The sequence below is a fragment of the Terrapene carolina genome, unplaced genomic scaffold (genome assembly GCF_002925995.2).
Source record: "Terrapene carolina triunguis isolate 2854851 unplaced genomic scaffold, T_m_triunguis-2.0 Scaffold26, whole genome shotgun sequence".
Taxonomy (NCBI): domain Eukaryota; kingdom Metazoa; phylum Chordata; order Testudines; family Emydidae; genus Terrapene; species Terrapene triunguis.
Genome location: NW_020664377.1, coordinates 5,271,610 through 5,294,353, shown reverse-complemented (window position 1 = coordinate 5,294,353; position 22,744 = coordinate 5,271,610). Strand labels below are relative to the sequence as shown.

At 39.5% G+C, this 22,744-nt stretch overlaps 1 protein-coding gene across 1 annotated transcript; it reads left to right on the top strand.

The window, feature by feature from the left end:
- Positions 1-428: 428 nt before the first annotated feature.
- Positions 429-21,999, top strand: LOC113406364 (pyridoxal kinase-like; the record flags this gene model as incomplete). The annotated part of the gene is made up of 6 exons (XM_026650815.2): positions 429-514; positions 1,402-1,447; positions 5,670-5,781; positions 6,817-6,953; positions 10,504-10,570; positions 11,413-21,999. Coding segments are annotated over 6 exons (561 nt in total), but the record flags the coding sequence as incomplete, so codon positions are not given.
- Between the last annotated feature and the right edge of the window lie 745 nt (positions 22,000-22,744).

The following is a 22,744-nucleotide window of genomic DNA, read 5'->3' as shown; positions in this document are numbered from 1 at the left end:
CTCAAAGATAAATAGTAATGGTTGTAAGTAACTTTTTTTTTTTTTTTGTGGAAAGTGTTTTTGAGCCAGGAATCTTTGGTGGCCCCTCCCAGCCCACATTAATGAAGTTATTCTTACAACCACCATGCCAGGTGGAGAACAATTCCTCATTTAACAGAGGCGAGAAACTGAGACACGGAGAGGTTAAAGGACTCTTCCAAAGTCGCATAACAAGTCAGTTGCAAAGCTAGGAAGAGAAGCCAGGAGTTATGACTCCATTTATTGCTCTAACTTCTAAATACTCCTGCAGGTTGGAAACTGAGTAGTCCACTAGGTTACAGAATGTATGTTAATATATGGAAATCAAATTTAAATGAAGGAAAATTACCCCTGTAACTTCCAAAGTAATTTCTGGCAGAGTTCATTATCATTTTCCTTTTCTTTTTCAGTATGTGCCAAAGGATCTTCTCCCAGTCTACAGGGACAGAGTTGTACCCGTTGCAGATATAATAACTCCTAATCAGTTTGAGGCTGAGTAAGTACAATACTCATTTCTCTTAATGCTTGGTAAATCTGGGGCTAAAAGCAGGAACAAATGACCTCCCTTCCTCCCATTATACTCAATAAATTGGCTTTTGTTTGTGTTTATTGGTTTTGTTACTGTTTTTTTTTTATTGTTTTTAAATGGAGCTCCTTAGTAAATATTGGAGATTGCTTGTTTTAAAAAAAATTATTTGAATTTCATCTTTTTAAAAAATAACTCCCCAAAATATCCTATTTTCTTAAACATCTGAATTTTATAGTTACTTTTAATTTACTGTGTCCAAAGGTCATTTCTGGAGCTTGTTGGAAAATATTTTTGTCCCCCACCACCTTCCTGGTGCAAAAAAATCAATTTTTTTTTCCAGTTTTTGATTTTTGTTTTGTTTTTTCCCCCGAATAGTCTGTCTGAAGACTGAAATAGTTGGCTTTGGAAATACCATAGCAACCTCATGATCCCCTTCTCCTCTCTAGGCTAGGCTCCCTGATCTGTTTAAATCTCCCATGATGCATCATGGTCTTGCCTCTTTTACTGAGGGAGTCCCATGTCTTTGGTTCATCATGGGAGATGGAAAAACGAGTTGTGAAGTGGTGGTGATTGTGATGCAGACAGTTCCCTGCAATGTAACTTAGACCACCCATTGGTTTCATGTACAGAGCGTTTTAAATTTTAGTCAGAAATTTATAAGAAATTTCTATCTGTTGTATGCAAAGACATTGAAAGACAGTCTGGTACTACATGCTATTTAATATAGCCAATGGTTTGCTCAGGCCCTCTTGTAAACAAGCTACCATATATTCAGAGACTTAATCCTGGTGAGCAAAGCAAACAGTGATTGTACATAGTTTATATGCTTTTTAATCTTCTTTCTTGATTTCTAGGTTGCTCACTGGCAGAAAGATTCACACAGAAAAAGAAGCTTTAGAGGTACGTAGGTGTGTGTGTCCGGAGGTCTGCCTGCAATTTTGCAGTTTATAATTTGTGTCCTTAAAGCTTGCCTATAGCCTCCCGTCTCTCCTTCTCTGTAATTTCTCTGCAAAGCTGGAGTGATTCAGGTCACACTTCATGCACAAAAAACTTTTTATAGTTAGTGTTGGAATGTTGAAGGAAAATCTTTTAAAAAGATGTAAATAAAACCAAAACAATGATATTAAATAGAGCACTGTGGACTTAATGCCACTGAGATGTAAGGATGGGGTGGGGGGTGAAGGAGCCACCATATATTATAAATGATCACACTGCCAATCATGGAGAAATGCACTAATTAAGATGAAAACCATACTCTTCATTCAAATGACTGATGTGGTGTGCTAGCTGCTCCCCCTGCTGCCAGCATGAGACTACTGTGATAGAAACACTGCAGGGCTAGCACAGCCAGCTTTCACTCTACCCCAGGGCTTGCTAGAGAGGAAAAAGTTACCAGCAAGCTCTGCAGTGCAGCAGGGAACAGCACTGAGGAAACTGTGTGCAGGAAGGGTTGGGCTCTCGGTACTATTCTGCTGTAGGTAGCTGCGGCTGGAAGGTTCTTCACGTTAACTTTTAGAGGGGCTGGGTGTCTTACTACCCAGAGAGCTGGGCAGCAGGATGGGGCTTGTGGTGCTCACCCCGGTAGTGTAGAGGACTAGCAGCCAGGCTGCAGTTATGGTCTTCAGGCACTTCCAAATAGCAGGCACAGAGGAACCTGAACCTTGTCCTGTGAAAGCTAGCATCATGATCGGACAATATTAGAAGCTGCAGGTTTCACAAACATCCCGTTCTACAGTAAGGATTTGTCCTTGTAGGGTTAAATCCTCTTGTTCTTACGCAAGCTGAACAAATGCTGAAGTCTGCAGGGTTGGACCCCTGAAGTGTAAAACTAGGGATTTGATGTAATGTTGACTTGAGGGCCTCAGTTCTATTCTAACACACGCTTCCTTTCTGTGAATACAATTGAATCCTTCAATAAAGGACGCTGGAAATATTTCTCCTGATTTGATTTTTCACCTTTTTTTAATGTTGATCTGAAAATTGTATTCCAATGGTCATGCTGACGCCCAGGATAGTAGTGAACCTACAGCAGCCGTGATATTTGCAGTTTTTCCTCCAGCAAAGCCATCTGAATGTCAGTTGCTGATTGTTTTTTGTTTCCCCCCAGCGGAAAGCAGCTCAAAAAATCGCAGACATTTTTACTTTTATTCCTGTTTTGCATCCCGCAGTGTGCCCTATCCAGGGAATACCCCTCATGCTACTCACCATTAATTGTAACAGCGTCTTTGCTATTCTCATGAAAGAGCCTAAGGCCTAGTCTACACTGGGGGGAAATCGATCTAAGTTACGCAACTTCAGCTACGTGAATAACGTAGCTGAAGTCGACGTACTTAGATCTACTCACCGCGATGTCTTCGCTGCGGTGAGTCGACTGCTGCCGCTCCCCCGTTGACTCTGTCTGCGCCTCTTGCGGTGGTCGAGTACAGGAGTTAACGTGAGAGCGCTCAGGGGTCAATTTATTGCGTCTAGACTAGACATACCCTGAGTAGCATGGAGTGGTTATGCTGCTAGTCACGCTTACAAGCCATTAGCTTTCAGTTTGTACGTTCCAGTCCTACACAAGAATGATGATAATATGCTACTGAGTAACTGTTTTTCAAATGAATTCTCTACAAAGCAATGTGATTACTGGATGCTGACCCTTATTTACTGATAAAAATCTCTCAAAAACAATGAAGTCTCAGCCAGGGAGGCGACAATGTAGTAATAAATGTACCTTGCCCGTTTGAAAACTAATTTCTTGTAGGATTTTTTTTTCCTTCTGGCCATGTTTTTCCTCAGCTGCCTGCAGCACACAGGGTCTGTTCCACATGATCGTATCTGTACAGCAAAGACCAAGGCTGGAATCCTGGCCCCACTCAAGTCAATGGGAATTAAGTCAACAGCAGGGCCAGGGTTTTACCTCAAGGGCAGAGCAAGTAGAGCTGGTTAGGAATTTTTTGACAAAAAAAAATTTTTTTTTTCATTGGAAAATGCTGATTAATCAAAACACACTTTTCACATAAATGTTTCTATTTTCATGACAATTGAGTTGGGAAGCTTTCTCAGGTTGGTGGGGAGGGAATAGAGAGTGACCCCCAAATAACTTGTGGTTAGGGCACCCTGCTTTGAATCAGGCAGAGTAGGGACTTGAACTTGGGTTTCCCATATGCTAAGTGAGTGCCTTAACCACATGGCAATTGGCTATTCTGGAAAGCTTGGGGTGGGGAGTCTCATGATTCTCCCCCCCCACCCCCCAGGCTTGAGGGCAGAATGAAAACAGTTTTTGAAACCTTGAAACTTTTTCCAAAATAGAATTAATGTTACCTAGCCAGCTCTAATAGCAAGAGCAATTGCAGCACTATATAATCCCCTGACATAATTATACATGGTCTGGTGTTATTGTAGAGGTGAATAAATCATGCTAGAGTCTTAGATAACCTGCCTTGGAATGACCATGCTACAGTCAGAATTCTCTCTTCTGCACTAGAACACCAACCTGAATATTTAACTGTGCTAGGTCTGCATTGCTGAGACTTCCTTTGTAGTGAAGATCTGTCCCTAAGCCAGGTAGTTGTTCACTCTTCAAAGACAGAAAAATCTTCATTCTATTACTTTGCTACAACAGTCAGATAAAGAGTCGTCCAAGTAGAGTGGAAACAGGACACCCATGCACCTAGCAACCGTGTACTAACCATTGTTAGGCAATCATGGAGTCAACCATGTTATAACCTTGAATAAAAGCGTTGCACAACTGATGCCTCATGGAAAATTATGAAGAGGGTTGCTATTAGAAACAGGTCTGCCACAGATGCAATCCACTTGCTTTCCCCTTTTAAAAGACCATTTATAAACCAGGTCTCAGAATTACTATTCCATGGTCTCTGAATTCTTGTGCACAGTGAGAGATCACAGTATGTATGTACTGGTCTGGTAACATCAGTAATGCCATTGACTGGTTCCTGAGCAGGGGCATCTATTTATAGGGTACAGCCAAGTCTCTGTTGGAGAGGCTTTTCAGGTTTTTTTTCACTTTTCATAATTTTTTAAGTTTTGATTGAGATAGTACAAGAATATTAGAAACCCTGGTAAAACATTTAATATGGAATGAAAATGGACTTGCCATCACCTCATAGATTCAATGCACCGGCACCAGTTGGTGGGGTTACTGATTTTTCCCAACTCTGTGTGTGTTAGGAAGTTGACAGTTGAGAAATAACTTTGAAGCTCAGACAAGAAAGGAAGGCAATACAGAATAAAAACAGGAGAAGTAAGCCCTTATTATTCAGCTGCTCATGAGTCAGAGCTAGGCTGAGAGGATTTCTTCTAGGGGAATTTATTTTTTGTACCTGCTTTTTATGCTAAATCCAGTACTGAAGTCATCCATTCTTTGTGTAATCAAAATCACTTCCACACCAGCCAATTGTAGAGTCACAAATAGGGATTTTGATTTCTGGTGAGAAATGCTTAGAGGGGGGAATATACCTAAAATGTTAGACACACACACATAATCTGCAGATACACACATGCCTTTGAAACATACGGTACCTAGGTTCCAAAATGAGAAGGAGATTGAGAAACTTTTACATGAGAAGCTCAGATAAATTCCCTTTATTTGAGCCTTATTAAATTTATTATTTTTCACTCTCTTATGATGCTGGCTATATAAGCCATTCTGTCATTATAGTTCAGTGTGCCAACTTCTCTAGCAACTGAGGTATCAGAATCTTATTAACTATTACAAGACACTAGCGCTCTCACACATGTATGTGTGGATTCACTCTCCCCCGTCTAATAAGATCTTAAATCATGGAACTTTTTGTGTGTGGGGGGGGGGTTGGGGGAGCCACATTATTAGAAGTTTCTTATTACTTATGGTTTCGCTCTCCTCTTTGGAGGCCTGTACAGTTGAACCCATATATTGTAATAAGTGCATTAATGTTATAGATCTCTAAATCTAATCCTAATATTTTAAATTAGTTGTTTGAGGGGAAACTATTTAATCTTTATGAGGATTGCAATGAAGTTTTTAAGTATTCAACAAAACTGTTCTTCAGCATTATTAAATGGCAGCAGTCACTGAACACAACTCCATTATCAGTAACACGTAATAACTAGTTCTTGTTGTTTTGTGCATGGGAAGGTAATGGATATGCTTCATGCTATGGGACCAGAGACAGTGGTGATCACAAGCTCAGACCTACAGGGTTCTCTAGGAAGTGACTTCCTAATTGCACTAGGGAGCCAAAGGAAAAGTAAGTCATGGTCTTGTTTTATCGAACAGCTTGCTTCATTTGTTTCTGTTGATTTAAAAATAAATCACTCCATGAAAACAGCCTGGAGTACATGGGAACAGCTCAATCATATGGATTCAGACACCTGCAGTGGTGGTGGGGTGGGAAGATGGAAACTTAAGATGCTTGTCAGTGAAGAAGAAAAATCGCACTGTCCTCTTGACAAAATAGATTGTAAACAACCTGGACAGGAACAATTTGTTTCTTTCTTTCCTAAGCCTTTTTTCTCCCCACGTCTCTCCCGCCTTCTGATAGCACCAAGCACTGTCTGTGCTTGGTAAATTGTCGTTGAATGCTCTCATATTAAAGGAGTGCTGTCGAGCAGGATGGTGAATAATCCCACTTTCTTCTTTACCTATGAGATGTAAATGTAGAGATTGCTTGCTGGGCTGCCAAAAGAAACAAGTTGGATTATTACTTAAGAAATACAAACCTGTTCTAGAACCAATTGGTGTTTCTTGGCACCACCTAAAAATTCTAGTCTACTAAATGGACCATAAGCTGCTTTTTCGTTCATGTTGTTGTAATCATGGGTCAGGTACAGACTGCTCTGTTCTCCATTGTGGCCTGTGGCTGCCCTTACATTTAAAACCGAGGTGCAACCTAGAGATACTAAGTGTTCCATCTTGGTTTAAGCAGCTTCCAGATTCACCATCCTTACCGAACCAGCTGCCAATAGGTCAAGATGGAGAAATACATGCTGGGGACCTGTGCATGCCGTGGCTTGCACTCCGGTATGGAAGATGATGGTGTTAGCTGTCTCTTCCAAATTATGTGTAGCACTCACGCTGCAGGTGTGGCTCCCAAATGGGAAAAGTTTGGAGAAAAATAGTTTGAAAGAGCTGGTATATAGTTTCAAATTTTTAAAGATCCTCCAAAGGAACTGCTGACTTAAAGTGTCAAGCACTACAGGAATAATTGCCTTTTACATTTTAGTAAGTATTGTATTAATTGCAGGGAGAGGTTCTATTTCTTAACTGTATGTCTGCCTTTCAGCTAGAGCGGATGGCACCAAGGTGACCCAGAGAATTCGAATGGAGTCTCCTAAAGTGGATGCTGATTTCGTTGGAACTGGAGACTTGTTTGCTGCGATGCTCTTGGCCTGGACGCACAAACATCCAAATAATCTTAAGGTGTGAGAGAGGGTTTTTTTTCTGGCAGGAAACTGCTTTAATAAATGACTTCTTTCATTTTATTATTGTTAGTCCCCAGAATATAGATACAGAATGCAGGATAGACAATATTCGGAATATAGAATAACACTTCTTGCAAGAGTGTGAGCTATTCCACTGACCAGATTTCATCTCTGGGACACTTAACATTATACATACTTAAAAATGTCCCCTATAGATATAGTTCCCTCCTCCCTCCCCCCAAAAACCCACTAATTTTTGAGTAGTGTTGCTTGGGTGATTGCATTTCAGTGATAGCTGATGAGGTTTCTTTCTCTACACAGTCTGTAAAAGTATTTGGGGATTCTACCAAATCAAAGACACTCTATAAATTAAACATATTTGTTTTTTATCCTTGGTTCATAACTGATTTTTACAGTACTGGCACTTGTTATCAGAATAAGGGTCCTGCACGCTGATTCTTTCTTACTTATTAATTTTGGAGACTGTGTCCATAATTTGGATCCTTTTGCTTCTAGTTATTGAGAAATTCTACAGCTTTTTACACTGTGCATTAAATACAGCTGCCAACTTGTATGTGCCTCATAGAGTTGAGAAAAAACAACTCATTGATTCTTGTTAACCTTCGGATCAATCAGGTTGGCCTCTGAACATTATGGTCCAAAGCACTGTGACTAACTTGGGTGATTGGGGGTGGGGGGGAAGAAACTATATGTGAAAGAAAATGTAGAATCAAATGAAGTAAAAATCTTAACTGAATCCACATGTTCCATAGAATCTCTATGGATAGTAATTCCATGCTCTAATAAGAATATAACAGTAAGGATCTATTATCGACCATCTGACCAGGACAGTGATAGTGACTATGAAATGCTAAGGGAGATTAGAGAGGCTATCAAAATAAAGAACTCAATAATAGTGGGGGATTTCAATTATTCCCATATTGACTGGGTTCATGTCACCTCAGGATGAAATGCAGAGACAAAATTTCTCGATACTTTAAATGACTGCTTCTTGGAGTAGCTGGTACAGGAACCCACAAGGGGAGAGGCAATTCTCGATATAGTCCTGAGTGGAGCGCAGGATCTGGTCCAAGAGGTAACTATAACAGGACCGCTTGGAAATAGTGACCATAATATAGTAACATTTAACATTCCTGTGGTGGGAAGAACACCTTAACAGCCCAACACTGTGGCATTTAATTTCAGAAAGGGGAACTATTCAAAAATGAGGAGGTTAGTTAAACAGAAATTAAAAGGTACAGTGCCTAGATTGAAATCCCTGCAAACTGCATGGACACTTTTCAAAGACACCATAATAGAGGCCTAACTTAAATGTATACCCCAAATTAAAAAACACAGTAAAAGAACTAAAAAAGAGCCACCGTGGCTTACCAACCATGTAAAAGAAGCAGTGAGAGATAAAAAGGCATCTTTTAAAAAGTGGAAGTCAAATCCTAGTGAGGTAAATAAAAAGGAGCATAAACACTGCCAAATTAAGTGCAAGAATGTAATAAGAAAAGCCAAAAAGGAGTTTGAAGAACGGCTAGCCCAAAACTCCAAAGGTAATAACAACATGTTTTTTAAGTACATCAGAAGCAGGAAGCCTGCTAAACAACCAGTGGGGCCCCTGAACGATCGAGATACAAAAGGAGCACTTAAAGACGATAAAGTCATTACGGAGAAACTAAATGAATTCTTTGCTTCAGTCTTCACGGCTGAGTATGTTAGGGAGATTCCCAAACCTGAGCCAGCTTTTGTAGGTGACAAATCTGAGGAACTGTCACAGACTGAAGTGTCACTAGAGGAGGTTTTGGAATTAATTGATAAACTTAACAGTAACAAGTCACCGGGACCAGATGGCATTCACCCAAGAGTTCTGAAAGAACTCAAATGTGAAATTGCGGAACTATTAACTAAGGTTTGTAACGTGTCCTTTAAATCGGCTTCTGTACCCAATGACTGGAAGATAGCTAAGGTAATGCCAATATTTAAAAAGTGCTCTAGAGGTGATCCCGGCAATTACAGACCGGTAAGTCTAACGTCAGTACCGGGCAAATTAGTTGAAACAATAGTAAAGAATAAAATTGTCAGACGCATAGAAGAACATAAATTGTTGGGCAAAAGTCAACATCGTTTCTGTAAAGGGAAATCGTGTCTTAATAATCTATTAGAGTTCTTTGAAGGGGTCAACAAACATGTGGACAAGGGGGATCCAGTGGACATAGTGTACTTAGATTTCCAGAAAGCCTTTGACAAAGTCCCTCACCAAAGGCTCTTACGTAAATTAAGTTGTCATGGGATAAGAGGGAAGATCCTTTCATGGATTGAAAACTGGTTAAAAGACAGGGAACAAAGTGTAGGAATAAATGGTAAATTTTCAGAATGGAGAGGGATAACTAGTGGTGTTCCCCAAGGGTCAGTCCTAGGACCAATCCTATTCAACTTATTCATAAATGATCTGGAGAAAGGGGTAAACAGTGAGGTGGCAAAGTTTGCAGATGATACTAAACTGCTCAAGATAGTTAAGACCAAAGCAGACTGTGAAGAACTTCAAAAAGATCTCACAAAACTAAGTGATTGGGCAACAAAATGGCAAATGAAATTTAATGTGGATAAATGTAAATTAATGGACATTGGAAAAAATAACCCCAACTATACATACAATATGATGAGGGCTAATTTAGCTACCACTGATCAGGAAAGAGATCTTGGAGTCATTGTGGATAGTTCTCTGAAGACGTCCACGCAGTGTGCAGAGGCAGTCAAAAAAGCAAACAGGATGTTAGGAATCATTAAAAAAGGGATAGAAAATAAGATGGAGAATATCTTATTGCCCATATATAAATCCATGGTATGCCCACATCTTGAATACTGCATACAGATATGGTCTCTCATCTCAAAAAAGATATACTGGCATTAGAAAAGGTTCAGAGAAGGGCAACTAAAATGATTAGGGGTTTGGAACGGGTCCCATATGAGGAGAGATTAAAGAGACTAGTACTTTTCAGCTTGGAAAAGAGGAGACTAGGGGGGGATATGATAGAGATATATAAAATCATGAGTGGCATGGAGAAAGTGAATAAGGAAAAGTTATTTACTTGTTCACATAATATAAGAACTAGGGGCCACCAAATGAAATGAATGGGCAGCAGGTTTAAAACAAATAAAAGGAAGTTCTTCACACAGTGCACAGTCAACATGTGGAACTCCTTACCTGAGGAGGTTGTGAAGGCTAGGACTATAACAGGGTTTAAAAGAGAACTAGATACATTCATGGAGGTTCAGTCCATTAATGGCTATTAGCCAGGATGGGTAAGGAATGGTGTCCCTAGCCTCTGTTTGTCAGAGGGTGGAGATGGATGGCAGGAGAGAGATCACTTGATCATTACCTGTTAGGTTCACTCCCTCTGGGGCACCTGGCATTGGTCACTGTCGGTAGACAGGATACTGGGCTGGATGGACCTTTGGTCTGACCCAGTATGGCCATTCTTATGTTCTTATGATTGGAATGTTGGTAAGCCTAAACATATATGTATTTTTAATTGCAGGTGGCATGTGAAAAGACTGTATCAGCTATGCAGCATGTTCTGCAAAGGACCATCAAGTGTGCAAAGGGTAATCATTTTACACCCTGTTCCTGAATTTACTCTGTTCACATCCTCATTGGAATAAACATTCTGGAAAGTTGTTTTCAGCACTAAATGTGGCCTATTATTAGACAACATCCACAAAACAGAATTTAGGGAATTCTAGCACCGATGTTTTTACTGCTGTGTCCTCTAACCCTATTCTAGATGACAGTGGTAAAAATGCGCTGGCCAGTAGATAGTAGTGCTGCACCTGTGGTGGGACTGCATTACTATTAGAGCAAGAGTGGGAGAATTTGAGGAAAATGCTGAGTGTAATGGACAAGGGAGTCTCACCTTTCCATTTTTGGATGCACCAGCTGCCTCAGTTACCCTTTTCTGTGTATGTTAGGACTGGGATGGATTCCTCAAATATTAATGAGTGGTGAATTTCTGTCTTATGCTAGTTGAATAAATTATTCTTCAAACTGTCTTCTCTTGGGAAGGGGAATTAAAAACACCAGCTGGAAGCCCATAAGTAATCTTGTTTTACTATACTGCCACACAGCCTGGTCCCTGTCACCTAGAATACAAGTTGCTGAGCTCCCTCAAGTCGCAGTAAGATCCAAAGCGGAGTTGAGGGCCCTCAGAACTTCTTAGGATCAGTCTCTAAATAATGGTGGAGCTGCAGAAGTACCTGAGATGGGGGGAGGGGGAAACAACAATGTGCTGTATACCCTCAGGTGGAGGCCATGGGCAGTGGTAGCACAGTGGATGAGAAGAGAAAAAAGTGATGATGGGGACAGGACAGAAACGTTATTCATTCGTGTGTGTGTGTGTGTGTGTGTGTGTTTGTTTGTTTATTATTGACACTTCAATATCTTCTTTTAGCACACGCTGGAAAAGGAAACAAACCTAGCCCAGCCCAGCTGGAATTGAGAATGGTCCAAAGCAAAAAGGACATAGAAAACCCGGAGATAATAATAAAAGCTACTGAGTTATAAAGGCTGTATGTCTCCCAATAACGCACAATGTATTGATGTCCTCTTTTTCTTTCCTGTAAATTGTAATGTTTGCCTTAGATCTGTGACAGAAACCTGACTTCCATGAAATAGTGCCCTGCATAGGCAGATATCCACGATCAAACATATGTGCTGGCCTTGCTTGGTTTAAGGGGGAAAAAAAGTGAGTAGTAAAACTTACTCGCAGGTATCAAAATGGTTGTCAAATTCACTCAGTCTGTGTACCATAGGCAAGAGAATACACAGGTTCCTGCCTCGCCAAAGGCTTTGGGTATGAATTTGCTAGTGGAATGACTGACTGACTGGCGTATATGTTGTAGCAAAGCATCTAGTGCCAATTTCACTAGCTACCTACTCCCTTAGCTGAAGGCATTTGGCAGCTTATTGTGGTATTCACTATCTTGACTTCTATGAAACTCAGTAGGGTTGAAATTGCACACAACTTCAGGCTGTGTATGGGGAGCAGTTTGGAGATATTTAGCATTAGGTGCTCTGCAGAGGTCTTGAAGTATAACTTCATGTTGCTAATAACTTTTCCTGTTTCTGGCCTATGAATGAATATGTGATTCCAATTTCTATAGGCGCTAATCCCTTTATTTCCAGTGACCACAAGTATCCACATCACTTTGTCCCCATGTTCCACTCCAGAAAAGACCAATGTTACTAATCTAATTAGCCAGTCAGTAGCACCAAGTAGAAATTTGTAATTCTACCTCTGGGACCAGATTTAATTCCTTTTTTATTAAGACTTCAAGACAAAGCTTCTTTAAGAAAGGAAGACGATGTGGCTACCTTTTGTAAAAGTAACCCTGTTAGTATTCTAACGGATAGCAAGTCATTGGGATACTGACAGCATTCATTATTTGTTGAGGGCATTTTACCCTTTATGGATGGTTCAATTTTGAAACCTCAGAGGGTGCACCTACTTAACAAAAATGAGCACTGTACAACAGGGTCATCAGTAAAGCACTAAATAGTGAACAGTTGCCTACACTTGCCTGCAGACATAAGTAGAGAGATTAGTTTGTTCATAATGCCATTCTTCAGACAGTTTCATGATCTGAATTTTACTGAATTATTTTATGCTTGCTCTCCAAAACAAATAGCCATTTTTTTTAATGTGTGTTGCAGGATGTTGGAATGTATCTAAGGATCTATACGACTGCTTATTATCATCCATAGTACCGAAGCACTTCAGTATAAAGTTCCTCCTGATCTAGTTTTTTCCCTCCTTCCATGGAGGCAGCTGGGGAATTTTTATTGGTTAACTTTTTTGTACCAAAATTCTGTTCCCTGAAGTGCTCTCAGAATGGGTTTCTTGACAATTTCTATATTCTGGGTGCTGATTAGGCAGTGAGGATATTCCTGAGAGCTGTTGACCACCTGCAACTCCTCTTGACTTCAACAGGCATTGCAAGTTCTCTGCACCTCTGAGAATGAGTCCTAGTGTAATGTATGTGCCCAAACCTGAAAACACAGTCTGTGAGCTTGATTTGTTCATCCTAGGGGACACAGATACAAATTGCACCCTCTTGCAGTAGCAGGGAGCAGTTGTGCACCGAGGGAGATGCTAAAAGGAGGGCAGTTTAAGTCCCATCCTCTGCCTGAGGCTGCCCAGAAAAAGCACTTGATCTGTGTGTTTCCTGGGTGCCTTCCCAGAAACTTCTTCCTGGCCAGCCCTGCCCAGTTACTAAGCTGTGTCAACTGGCTAGATCTAGGTCCCTCAGCAGTGCTTGGGTTGTAGGTAGATTGTGCCACTGCAGTCTTTGTTCATCCAACATCCAAGTGGACTTTCTGCCATTGGAGCCCCGATTTTGTTTCTACTAGCAGGCCTCAGGGAGAGAATTTACACAGGTATCACTAATTTTAGGCCAAACAGATTTAATGTTTTTCTTTTTAATAGAGTGGAAGTTTTCCAATTTTAATAGACTTCTTAAATCTCTCTCTTTCAGCATCTCTGAAGCAAATAACACGCAAGATGCTAATGCATTTTGCAGTAAGTTTAAGAGAAGAACCCTCAGTTTTTGCTCTAAGTGGCTAATACTTTATCATCTCCAATGCACTCAGCAATTAAAAGTTAAAAATTTGCTCTTCTGACACAAGAAACACACAAAAGAACCTGGAAATTACTTAGTAAACTTGACTGTATTGCCACAATTTACAATAACCTCCACCATGAAATAACTTCCTAGCAATAATAATTCTGGTAATATGAATAAAGCATAGCAGTCTCCTTCAGCGCATGAGTTTATGTCTGTTGTCCAGCATTCAAAGTCCTCAGCACTGTATTTTTAAATAGTTTAAAGCTGTTTTCCTTCTAGATAATGGCTAATTCCCATATGTTTAAAAACTCATCTTTATTACATAAAAACTGCCCTCTTCATCATACAATGTTTGCTGTGGAAGCTGCATGGGAAATGTAATCAACTTTCAAATTAGAGATCGTAGCTTTTAAATAAAAATTATATTTCAGTAATACAACTCCAAGGGCTTTCTACTTATTTTTCAACACAAATACATTTTTACCACTACCACGTGCTAATCACTTAGTGGCCATGTAGCCCACCCCAGGGATAACTATAAGCATAAACCTTTTTTATTTCACTTTTTTAAACTCATAACATTTCATGTTGACATTTGCAGTCATTCCCATAGACTTGGGAAGCTATGATCAACAGACTGTTGCTCCATCTCTTCACACAATGATTCTTTAAATAGCCTCACAGTGTTAAACTTATAGGACTAGACCCTACAGCATTTTCAACTTTTCCATAGCTTAGTGAGAAATTCCTGTTCGTCATGTCAGGGGGTCAAAGAGAGAGGTTCATAATCCTCTTCTTTTTTGAAAAGCAGCAGTAACAATACAGATCCAAGCTTCTTGCCATCAAGAGAGTATAGTTATGGCAAGCTTGCGATAAGATGGTACAAAAGGAGTCTCTTTTGGTGTTTAGGAGCAAATACATTGGTTTGTGCTTCTAGAAAAAGGGAGGGGCTAATATGGAAAATGGAATAATAGATTCCATGAAAGGGGTTAATAAGTTAAATGACAATAATTCAATACAGAATTTTTATCTGTAAAACTTAGCCAAAATGAATTTTCCTATGAAGCAGAACAGAGGCAAGCTAATAAGAGGCGCCTATGACTTGCCATAGCAGCTTGGACCTGTGGTCTAAATCAGATATTCAAACCTCAGGAGTGGCCTGTGCCTGATGCTTCAGAGGAAGGCGGACCCTCCTTGTCCCCCGTCCCCTCCAGTAATGCCCTTCTAGTTTAATATCTGTGATGAACTGACACAATACCCACAGGAAAGCAGAGGGAAAATAAAGACATGAAAATGCAGAATTGAACTTGGAGAAGTTCAGTTATGAACTGGCCACAATTTGCAGCCACTGCATTCTACCATCTTCTGTTGAAGTCAATGGGAGATGCTCGTATGATATCTGAATGAACTCCCATTGAAGTCAATGATATTCTTTCCCGGACTTTAATTAGATCAGGCCATGCATCAGCTGCAGAAGCAGGCTCAATGTCTAATAATTGAAGAAGCATTGAGAAACTGACTGTAAGTGCACATTGTAGTTACCTTGTAACATTGTACATTGTAGTCACAACATATGGACAAAGGTATTTTTAAATGTTAAAGCAATTCATATAACTTGCAGGCATTTTTACCAGTGAAATGTTATGCAGCACTTTTTCCTAGTGTTTTTAGAACAAACTGTATGTGCCACACTGCACAAACTCAACACAATCATATCCAATCATTCTTTTATTCCCCCTTCTTTTCTCTTGGATGTAACATCCATGAAGGTTCCACTGATACAGAAATTATACGTACTTCCAGAGCAGCTAGGAAACAGCTCAATATCCACTCTGGCCTTTAGCACAGTTGCCCATTATCCATTTAAAGGAAATGAGTCTATCACAGGGGTCAAGTCTTATCCACTTGCAGATCCTTATCCAAAGAAAAGCTGTCAAACTAAAATGAATGTCTCTAATGACTGCAGAGGTACAAGCAACTTGGCAGAGAGCAGTAGATTCAATCATTCTGTTCAGTAATTTTCATCTGTCAACAAAATGGAAGGCTGGTGTTACTTGAGCTAATTAAATTGTGTTTGAACCCATTTTCTGTAATGAACTTCTTTGTGTGCAGCCATTTTGATTATTATAGTTTCACTTATTTGTGGAGCCTTATGCAGAATGGACCAAAACTCTCTTAAAAATTAATTATCTAGTCTATTCTGGACCGGAACTCAACCTTTTTATGCATAAAACTTCTGCTGACTTCCTTGGAAGATACATGCATAACGACATTTTAAAGTTTTTTTTTAAAAAGTGTTGTGGAAGTTTAGTCATGCTTGGCATACATACACGTTTTAAAAATCTGCATTAAAATTGGTAATGTAGATGTTCATTTGCTGATTTCTATTTAAAACGCAAGAAATCTATAATCAACATACTGTACAAAAGAATCGGAGGACCAAGGTTTCTAGCTAAAAATACTGCCTTGTTAAGAGTCTCCTATACGTATCTGGATTGGTTGATGTTAATTCGTTGTCTGATACTGTTACAGTGATTGTGTTAGTCTATTTTATTTGACAATATGTGGCAAGAAAGATTGTAATAAAAATGTCTACGTTAATATATTGTGCATAAAAATTGTTAGCTCCTATTTTTGAATACGTTGACCATTTCAGAATTAAACAAAACAAGAACAGTTCGGCAGTGTTCCTGAGTAAGTGGATTTGATTAGTTTCTGATCTAAAGCTTGGGTGGATAAGGGGAAAGCCCACGTTTGGGCACCTAAATTGTCCCAATATAAAACCACAGTATTGGGGGAGGGGGCAGGAATACGAGGCCTGTCTTCTGCGCATTTCTTTGAATAACTTTCATAGCAGCAGGAACTTGCTGGAAGGTTACGGGTTAAAGCTCACTAATGGAGAGGAGATGGCGTTAGTGATTCGAGGTTGCTAGACTGATTTATAGAGGAAGTTTAGCTCCATAACTGCCTGTGGGAAACCTCCATGTTCCAATTGAAAAGTGACTCTGGCATTCTGCATCTCTATTCCCATATACGTGCTACTGAAAGCTTAGGGTGAGAGAGTATTTTGCCCTCATCGGGGATTAGGGGCTCCAGAACAAGAACCACAGTTCATTCCTTGGTCTGCTTCTTGAGCAGTGAAATGGAAGGGAGTGCAGTGCCAGGTCAGGTCCCCTGGCCTGTATCCATATGGCATAATTTACACATTCGGGCCGTTCTGTGAGTGGAAGAAGGCAGACATCCAGTTTAGTGAGAAACATGGGAGTTCCTCTATTAAAGAAGTCACTTCTGAAAAATGCCGGTGCCAGTCAGAGAGGCTGATTTGGTCACTTAGCCAAATGAAATGGTGCCCCCCAATTAAATGAAACAATGGCTCCCCTATACCCCTTTAAAAAGTTGAGTTAGACACTGGTATAAAACTAACACATAGTCCAGCTACTTAAAAACCAAAATGTTTCTTGACTGAAGCTTCAACACTAAACAAATCATTTCTCTTAAATCAGATTGCAGCTTTTCATTGCTGGAGTACCTTTCAACGCCTATTTAAGTCAATGGAACAGATTTATTAATTAAATATTTAGAGTAGAATATTTTCAAAAGAAAAATGGCTTTTGAAAATACATTTTTCTGCTCTCCTCTTGGTGTTAACTATTGACAAATGAGTCCCTTTATTCGAGGACAGTTTTCTGTTCCATAGCATTCTGAAATAAATTATTTGCTGTGCACAGCAACTTAAAATTTCAAGTCTGCAATAGTTGTTAAGCTTTGAAACTAGAAATCTCTTACTTTTAAATATTTGGGTCAATTGGTGAGTTTATGCACATTTATATTAGAAGATTTAAGGTAAACAGGATGCCCCGATGCTTATCAGAAACATGAAAATGAGTACTTATTTTTCCAAAGAAGAGCCTTGAAGACAGATCTTATAGGGAATCTGTTGTTTTTAACGTATGTTTTCTTCAGAATGAGATCCCAAGCTAGTTGCTCATCATTTAAATTAAGTCAAAAGGAAACTAGCCAGAAGAGAAGAACATATATGCTGTATAGCAGCCCCACAACTTCCATACAGTTAACCAGGAAACCAATCCCAGGCCTCGATAGTGATACCAAAAAAAAGATCCTATGAATTGGCACTTGTTGCTCCAGCTACAAGCTCACTCTGGCCTTGATTCAGGAAAACACTTACATGCTTAACTTTAGTGAGTCTTTAAGTAAATGGGATGTAAACATATATGTACAGTTAAGCATGTGTCTGAAGTACTTTCCTGAATAAGGATACATATTGCTCAATTGGTGCCTCTGGGAGCAACCACAGGTCTTGAGGCAAAAAAAACCCCTGAATTTGTAGAGAATAAGGTAGCACACTGAAGAAAATACCAACAATATTTGAAGGCTGTGCCATATGTTATCACTGAAATTACCTGTATAACGTACATATTGCCTTTGTTGTTGCATTGCTATTTAGAAAAATCTGTGTCTAGAAGAATGTAGCATATGTACTGTGTATATGTGTTAAAGTTTTAGTTGCAGTGGGGGGAAAATGCAGAATTTGGGGGCTGGCTGTGCAGGCCTTCAGAATGGGAGCAGAAAGTCTTACGAATTATATTTTTATAGACAGCACTGTGGCTTCAAGTCCTAGCCACATCATATCTGCCTCTTCCAGGAACGTAACATTGTGAGGGAGGAGAGCAGAAGGTGGCTATGACATGGTAGGGATAGTACAACCCCAACAGCCCTGGACAGATTACAAATAAATAAAATATGCCTTTGAAGTAATATTTTTTTAGTTCTAAATTGTTAAACAGAGAAATATTTACAAGTTAACTTTCTATGTACTTGACATTTGTGTGGTGTTTCGTATTGAATAGATGACCCTGTTATATGTTTACATCTCTTAAAGATGGTCCTTGAGGCATATAAAATAAGTAAATGAATTTTATGCCAGACAAACAGAGTGCTATGTAATGGTAATGGTTTTAATTTCTGGTGAAAATGTCGGCTTTGATAGTGTTTGTGTCTATTCTGGTTGGCTCTCGTGCATTTTGTTCTTTCTACAGAAAGGCTTATATGCTTAATTGTGGAGGGGTGCAGTAGTACAGTAGATAAAGGGCCAAATATTGCTGCCCAGCCCACTGTAATTTGTGCATTGATTTTTTTTTAAACATCAGTAGTCCCAAATTTCAGCTTTGAGTTGCATTAACAGTACTAATAAATAAAGCTGGGGTAAGTTAGAAACGCATGGATTTTGATTTAAACATGTCTCGGAGGTGTTGAGATGAGTCAAGAGAATCAAAGTTAACATGACTGAACTAAAACTGACTGTGAAGCTGGCTGGCTTTGTTTAGCTGCCCATGCAGAGTGGAGTGCAAAAATAGACAAACAGTATGGATGGAGAAAAGTGGAGGATTTTTTTGGCCAGCAAGTTGTAGTAATTTGAAGTGTTACGAACATTTTTTTTTAATACATGGCCTGACTTTCAGAAGAGCTGAGTTACCAATAAATCCCATTCAGTTGGAGTTGTGGGTTTCCAGCACCTTTGACGGTCAGACCAATTATTTCTTACCTTGATGTACTTTTTCTATGTTTAATTTTTAGGGCTGGGAGAATAGGACAAAAGCAAATCACTTCTAAGTATCAAGAAACTGGTTTCGGTTTTTTTACATTTATTTTACAGGGCCTCCATGCAGGGGCGAGGGGCTGCCTGCATAGATAAACAGGGTTGAAGTCCAATGTTGGATGCTGTATCCATATCCCAGCCATATATACATACAGATTGGAGAAATTATTTGACAACAGTAAACAATAATGTCTTCTTTCCCTTCTCTTATTTTTCTAAAGAAATGGTCCAGTCTCCTAAAAACACTTATAAATACCTCACTTTTTCCAGTAGCTGGGGAAGAACTTATCAGCTGTTTTCTCTTGGGAGTTTTTTCATATCCAGGCCTGAGAAAGTGCTACTTCTGCTTTGTAGAGATAGCAAAGAACTGAAAAACCTGATGGAGCATCTAATCATGTGACATGGGACAGAGGAGGGTATGCTTTATTCTGTGCTTTACTGTGCACATGCCCGACTCCCATTGGGATCTGTGGGCACAATTTATGTGTGATGAGTCTTGAGGAGAGAATAGAGCCCCTGAAGGATGGCAGTATCAAAATGCACTTACTTCTCTATCTGCACTGCCTTTCAGGAGGAAATGCACCAGTTCTTGGAAGCTTGGAACCCTAAGGCAGGGAGAGCCAAGTTTGTTTGGTTTTATTTTCAAATACAGCCCCCAGGGCCTGATTCAGCAAATCATGCATTTGATATTAAAGCACATGCTTATGTGCTTTGCTGTATTGGGGCCCTCATGGGTCACTTGCTGCCTTTCTAACCATATGAGACTTCTAACAGTGACATAGTTTTCATGAGCCCTTAGATTCACATAGGGGAAATAAATGGAAGGTGCTTGCATACGGCAATCATTTGCACCTCTTTTTGTATATTTCTAAAGTGAAATCAATAACACAATTAGGGGCAGGATTTTGCCCAGTTCTAAGAGCAACAAAAACGTTTAGGCCTTGATCCTGCAAATAGTCATGTGCATGCTTATATTTTAATATGCACAAGTAGGTCCTATTGATGTCAATGGGGCTATCCACATGCATTAAAGGTTAAGAATGCATTTGCAAGATGTAATGTATTAAATTATATTCCTTAACTTTTACAATAGTATGTATGAGGCTAATAGAACACTCTAAGATACAATTAACATCATCTCTTCTTCCACACCCAAACGCTATGTCATTTTGAAAGAATAGATATGCTTGATACAGAATTGCCAGCTGGTGTGGTAGGCCCCACTTATTTCATGAAGAACATTGGTGTTTAATCACTAACCAATATTGAAATCTCAGTTCTCTCAAGTGAATTCAGTTTGATTGTTTCAACCGAGTACCTCTCTCCCACTGCAAAACCACTACACAGTTGCACAATTTGTAGTTCAGTGATTGTCGTTGTCATCGGAAGATCCACTAGAACTGGATAGGGGTTGCCTTTTACAACTACAGTTATGTAGGCAAAGTAGTGTGAAGTAGCTTTCACAGTGCCTGCTTTCACAGTAGTTGCGCATTGTCAGTGTAATCCAGATCTGACAAGAATTGTTTAAAAATTAGACTGTTTCTGTAGAACAAATTATTGTAATACTTGCAGCAAACCTGCCACACTGAACTCATAGTTTTTGCACAAGAAAAAATTAAGGCACCCAATAAACCCTGCTGTTCACTATAGAAAACACTGGATTTGAATTGTGCTGCACTCTTCAGCATCTAATGGGTTACTTTTTTTAAGTCTCCCAGTCTTAAGTGGCATTAATATGTATTTTTTTCTTTATTTACAGATTTTAAAAAAAAACTTCCTGAACCAAAATAATACTAGTATCCCTATGAGGAAGGGAGTTCCAGAAGATATAGTTTCAGGCAGTATAATACTAGTTGTCATTGTCAGCTGTCAGCCTAGTACTACTTTGTCTGAAGAACCTATTAATAAATGATCAATTGTAGAAGAGCACTTGTGAATGTATATACATGATAGTCTAGCAGAGCCCTTAAGCATGAGCCTAACTTTAAGCATGTGAGTAGTTCCATTGACTTCAGTGATACTACTCATGTGATTAAAGTTAAGCGTGTGCTTAAGCACTTTGTTAGATTAAAGCCTTTGTCCATAAGTGCCAAGTGGCTCCATCAGAATTGATATTTATACAAGAAATGTTCAATACTGATTGAACAATATTTTCTCCTGACTTATTAATATATTGGAAAACTATAGTGTGGTTTGTCATTTTAGGAGAGAGATGATGTGATAGAAGGGTTTAAGTTCTGGATATTCTAATGCCATTGAATCGTGACCTTACAATTTGCTGTTGGCGCCATTTTAAATGTAGCCTTTTTATGTCACTTTCACTTTGGAAAATGAAGAAACATTGTTTCCTAAATGCCATTTTACTGTGCTTTTCACTTATTCAATTGCTGGAGAAAAAGGAGTTTGGAATTATCTTCCATTGGTGTTTTCTCCAGGCTGTTGATTTCTGAATTAACTAAGAAAAGGAGGACTGAAGTTTGGCCTTACTTAAAATATATAAAATGAACCTTAAATATTGACCCAATTGGTGATTTTTTTTTTCTTCTTAACGAAAGGTGGTAGCATCTGGAAGAGGCCAATGTGTAGGACTTTAGTTTGAAGCACATTTAATCCTGCTGTACTGCTGTCCATTGTAAATGAACAGGGCAGAGGCCACCAGAATCTGTTATCAAATAGAGTAATGCTGTAATACAGAGTGTATGTTTTTGTGAAAGTCTTAACCTCTTCTTATGAAGATTAAACACAAATAATTATTTTCATGGTGTATACGTGAAATGTAATTTTTTTTTCAATAAAATGTTTCTTTTCCTAAACGGTTTACCTGGAGTTTTTTAATGACCTATTTATCTCTGGAGTCCTTCATATGCAAATCTCACTAAGAGTATAGTAGAATGAGGGGCCAGTGCTCACCTCACATGCATCGTTAATTATGATTTTTCTCTTGCTCAATCACAAGAAAGGAAAAACACAGCAAGCCGCCGTGTAGTTTGTCAAAGTAGTAAAAGATTACTGAGCAAAAGACCTGTTGAGAGAGCCTCCCAGCCCAGCTAGACAGGCTTATGTTAGGAAGCTAAAAAGAGCTGTGGAGACGTGGCTTGAGCTTTCAAGCCCACCCCTTCCCCCGGGCTAGTGTCAGAGATTTTTAAGACTAGAAGGTACCATTAGATCATCTAGTCTGATCTCCTGTGTCACACCTGCCAGAGAACTTCAGATTGACCCCTGTATCCAGGGGTAACTTGTTTGATATTGACTGGTTGATGCTAACTTGCGGTGAAATTCCTGTGGTTCCTTAGAGTTCAAATCATCATTGTAAAGCAGAAGGATGGTATTTAAGCAATGCACATGGTATATTGTTAATGGTGACAAAGACGAATAGGGGGAAAGTGTCACTAGAGTAGAGGTCTGCTCAGGGCTAATTTTGAAACCTAACCTGAGCCCGCTCCAAGCCCAAGAGAGTCAAGTCGTTCTCAGACCTGACCAGAACCTGACACTTCCCCTCAAACCTGTGTCAGCACCACTGGCTTCTCCTTGGGACTAGTCCT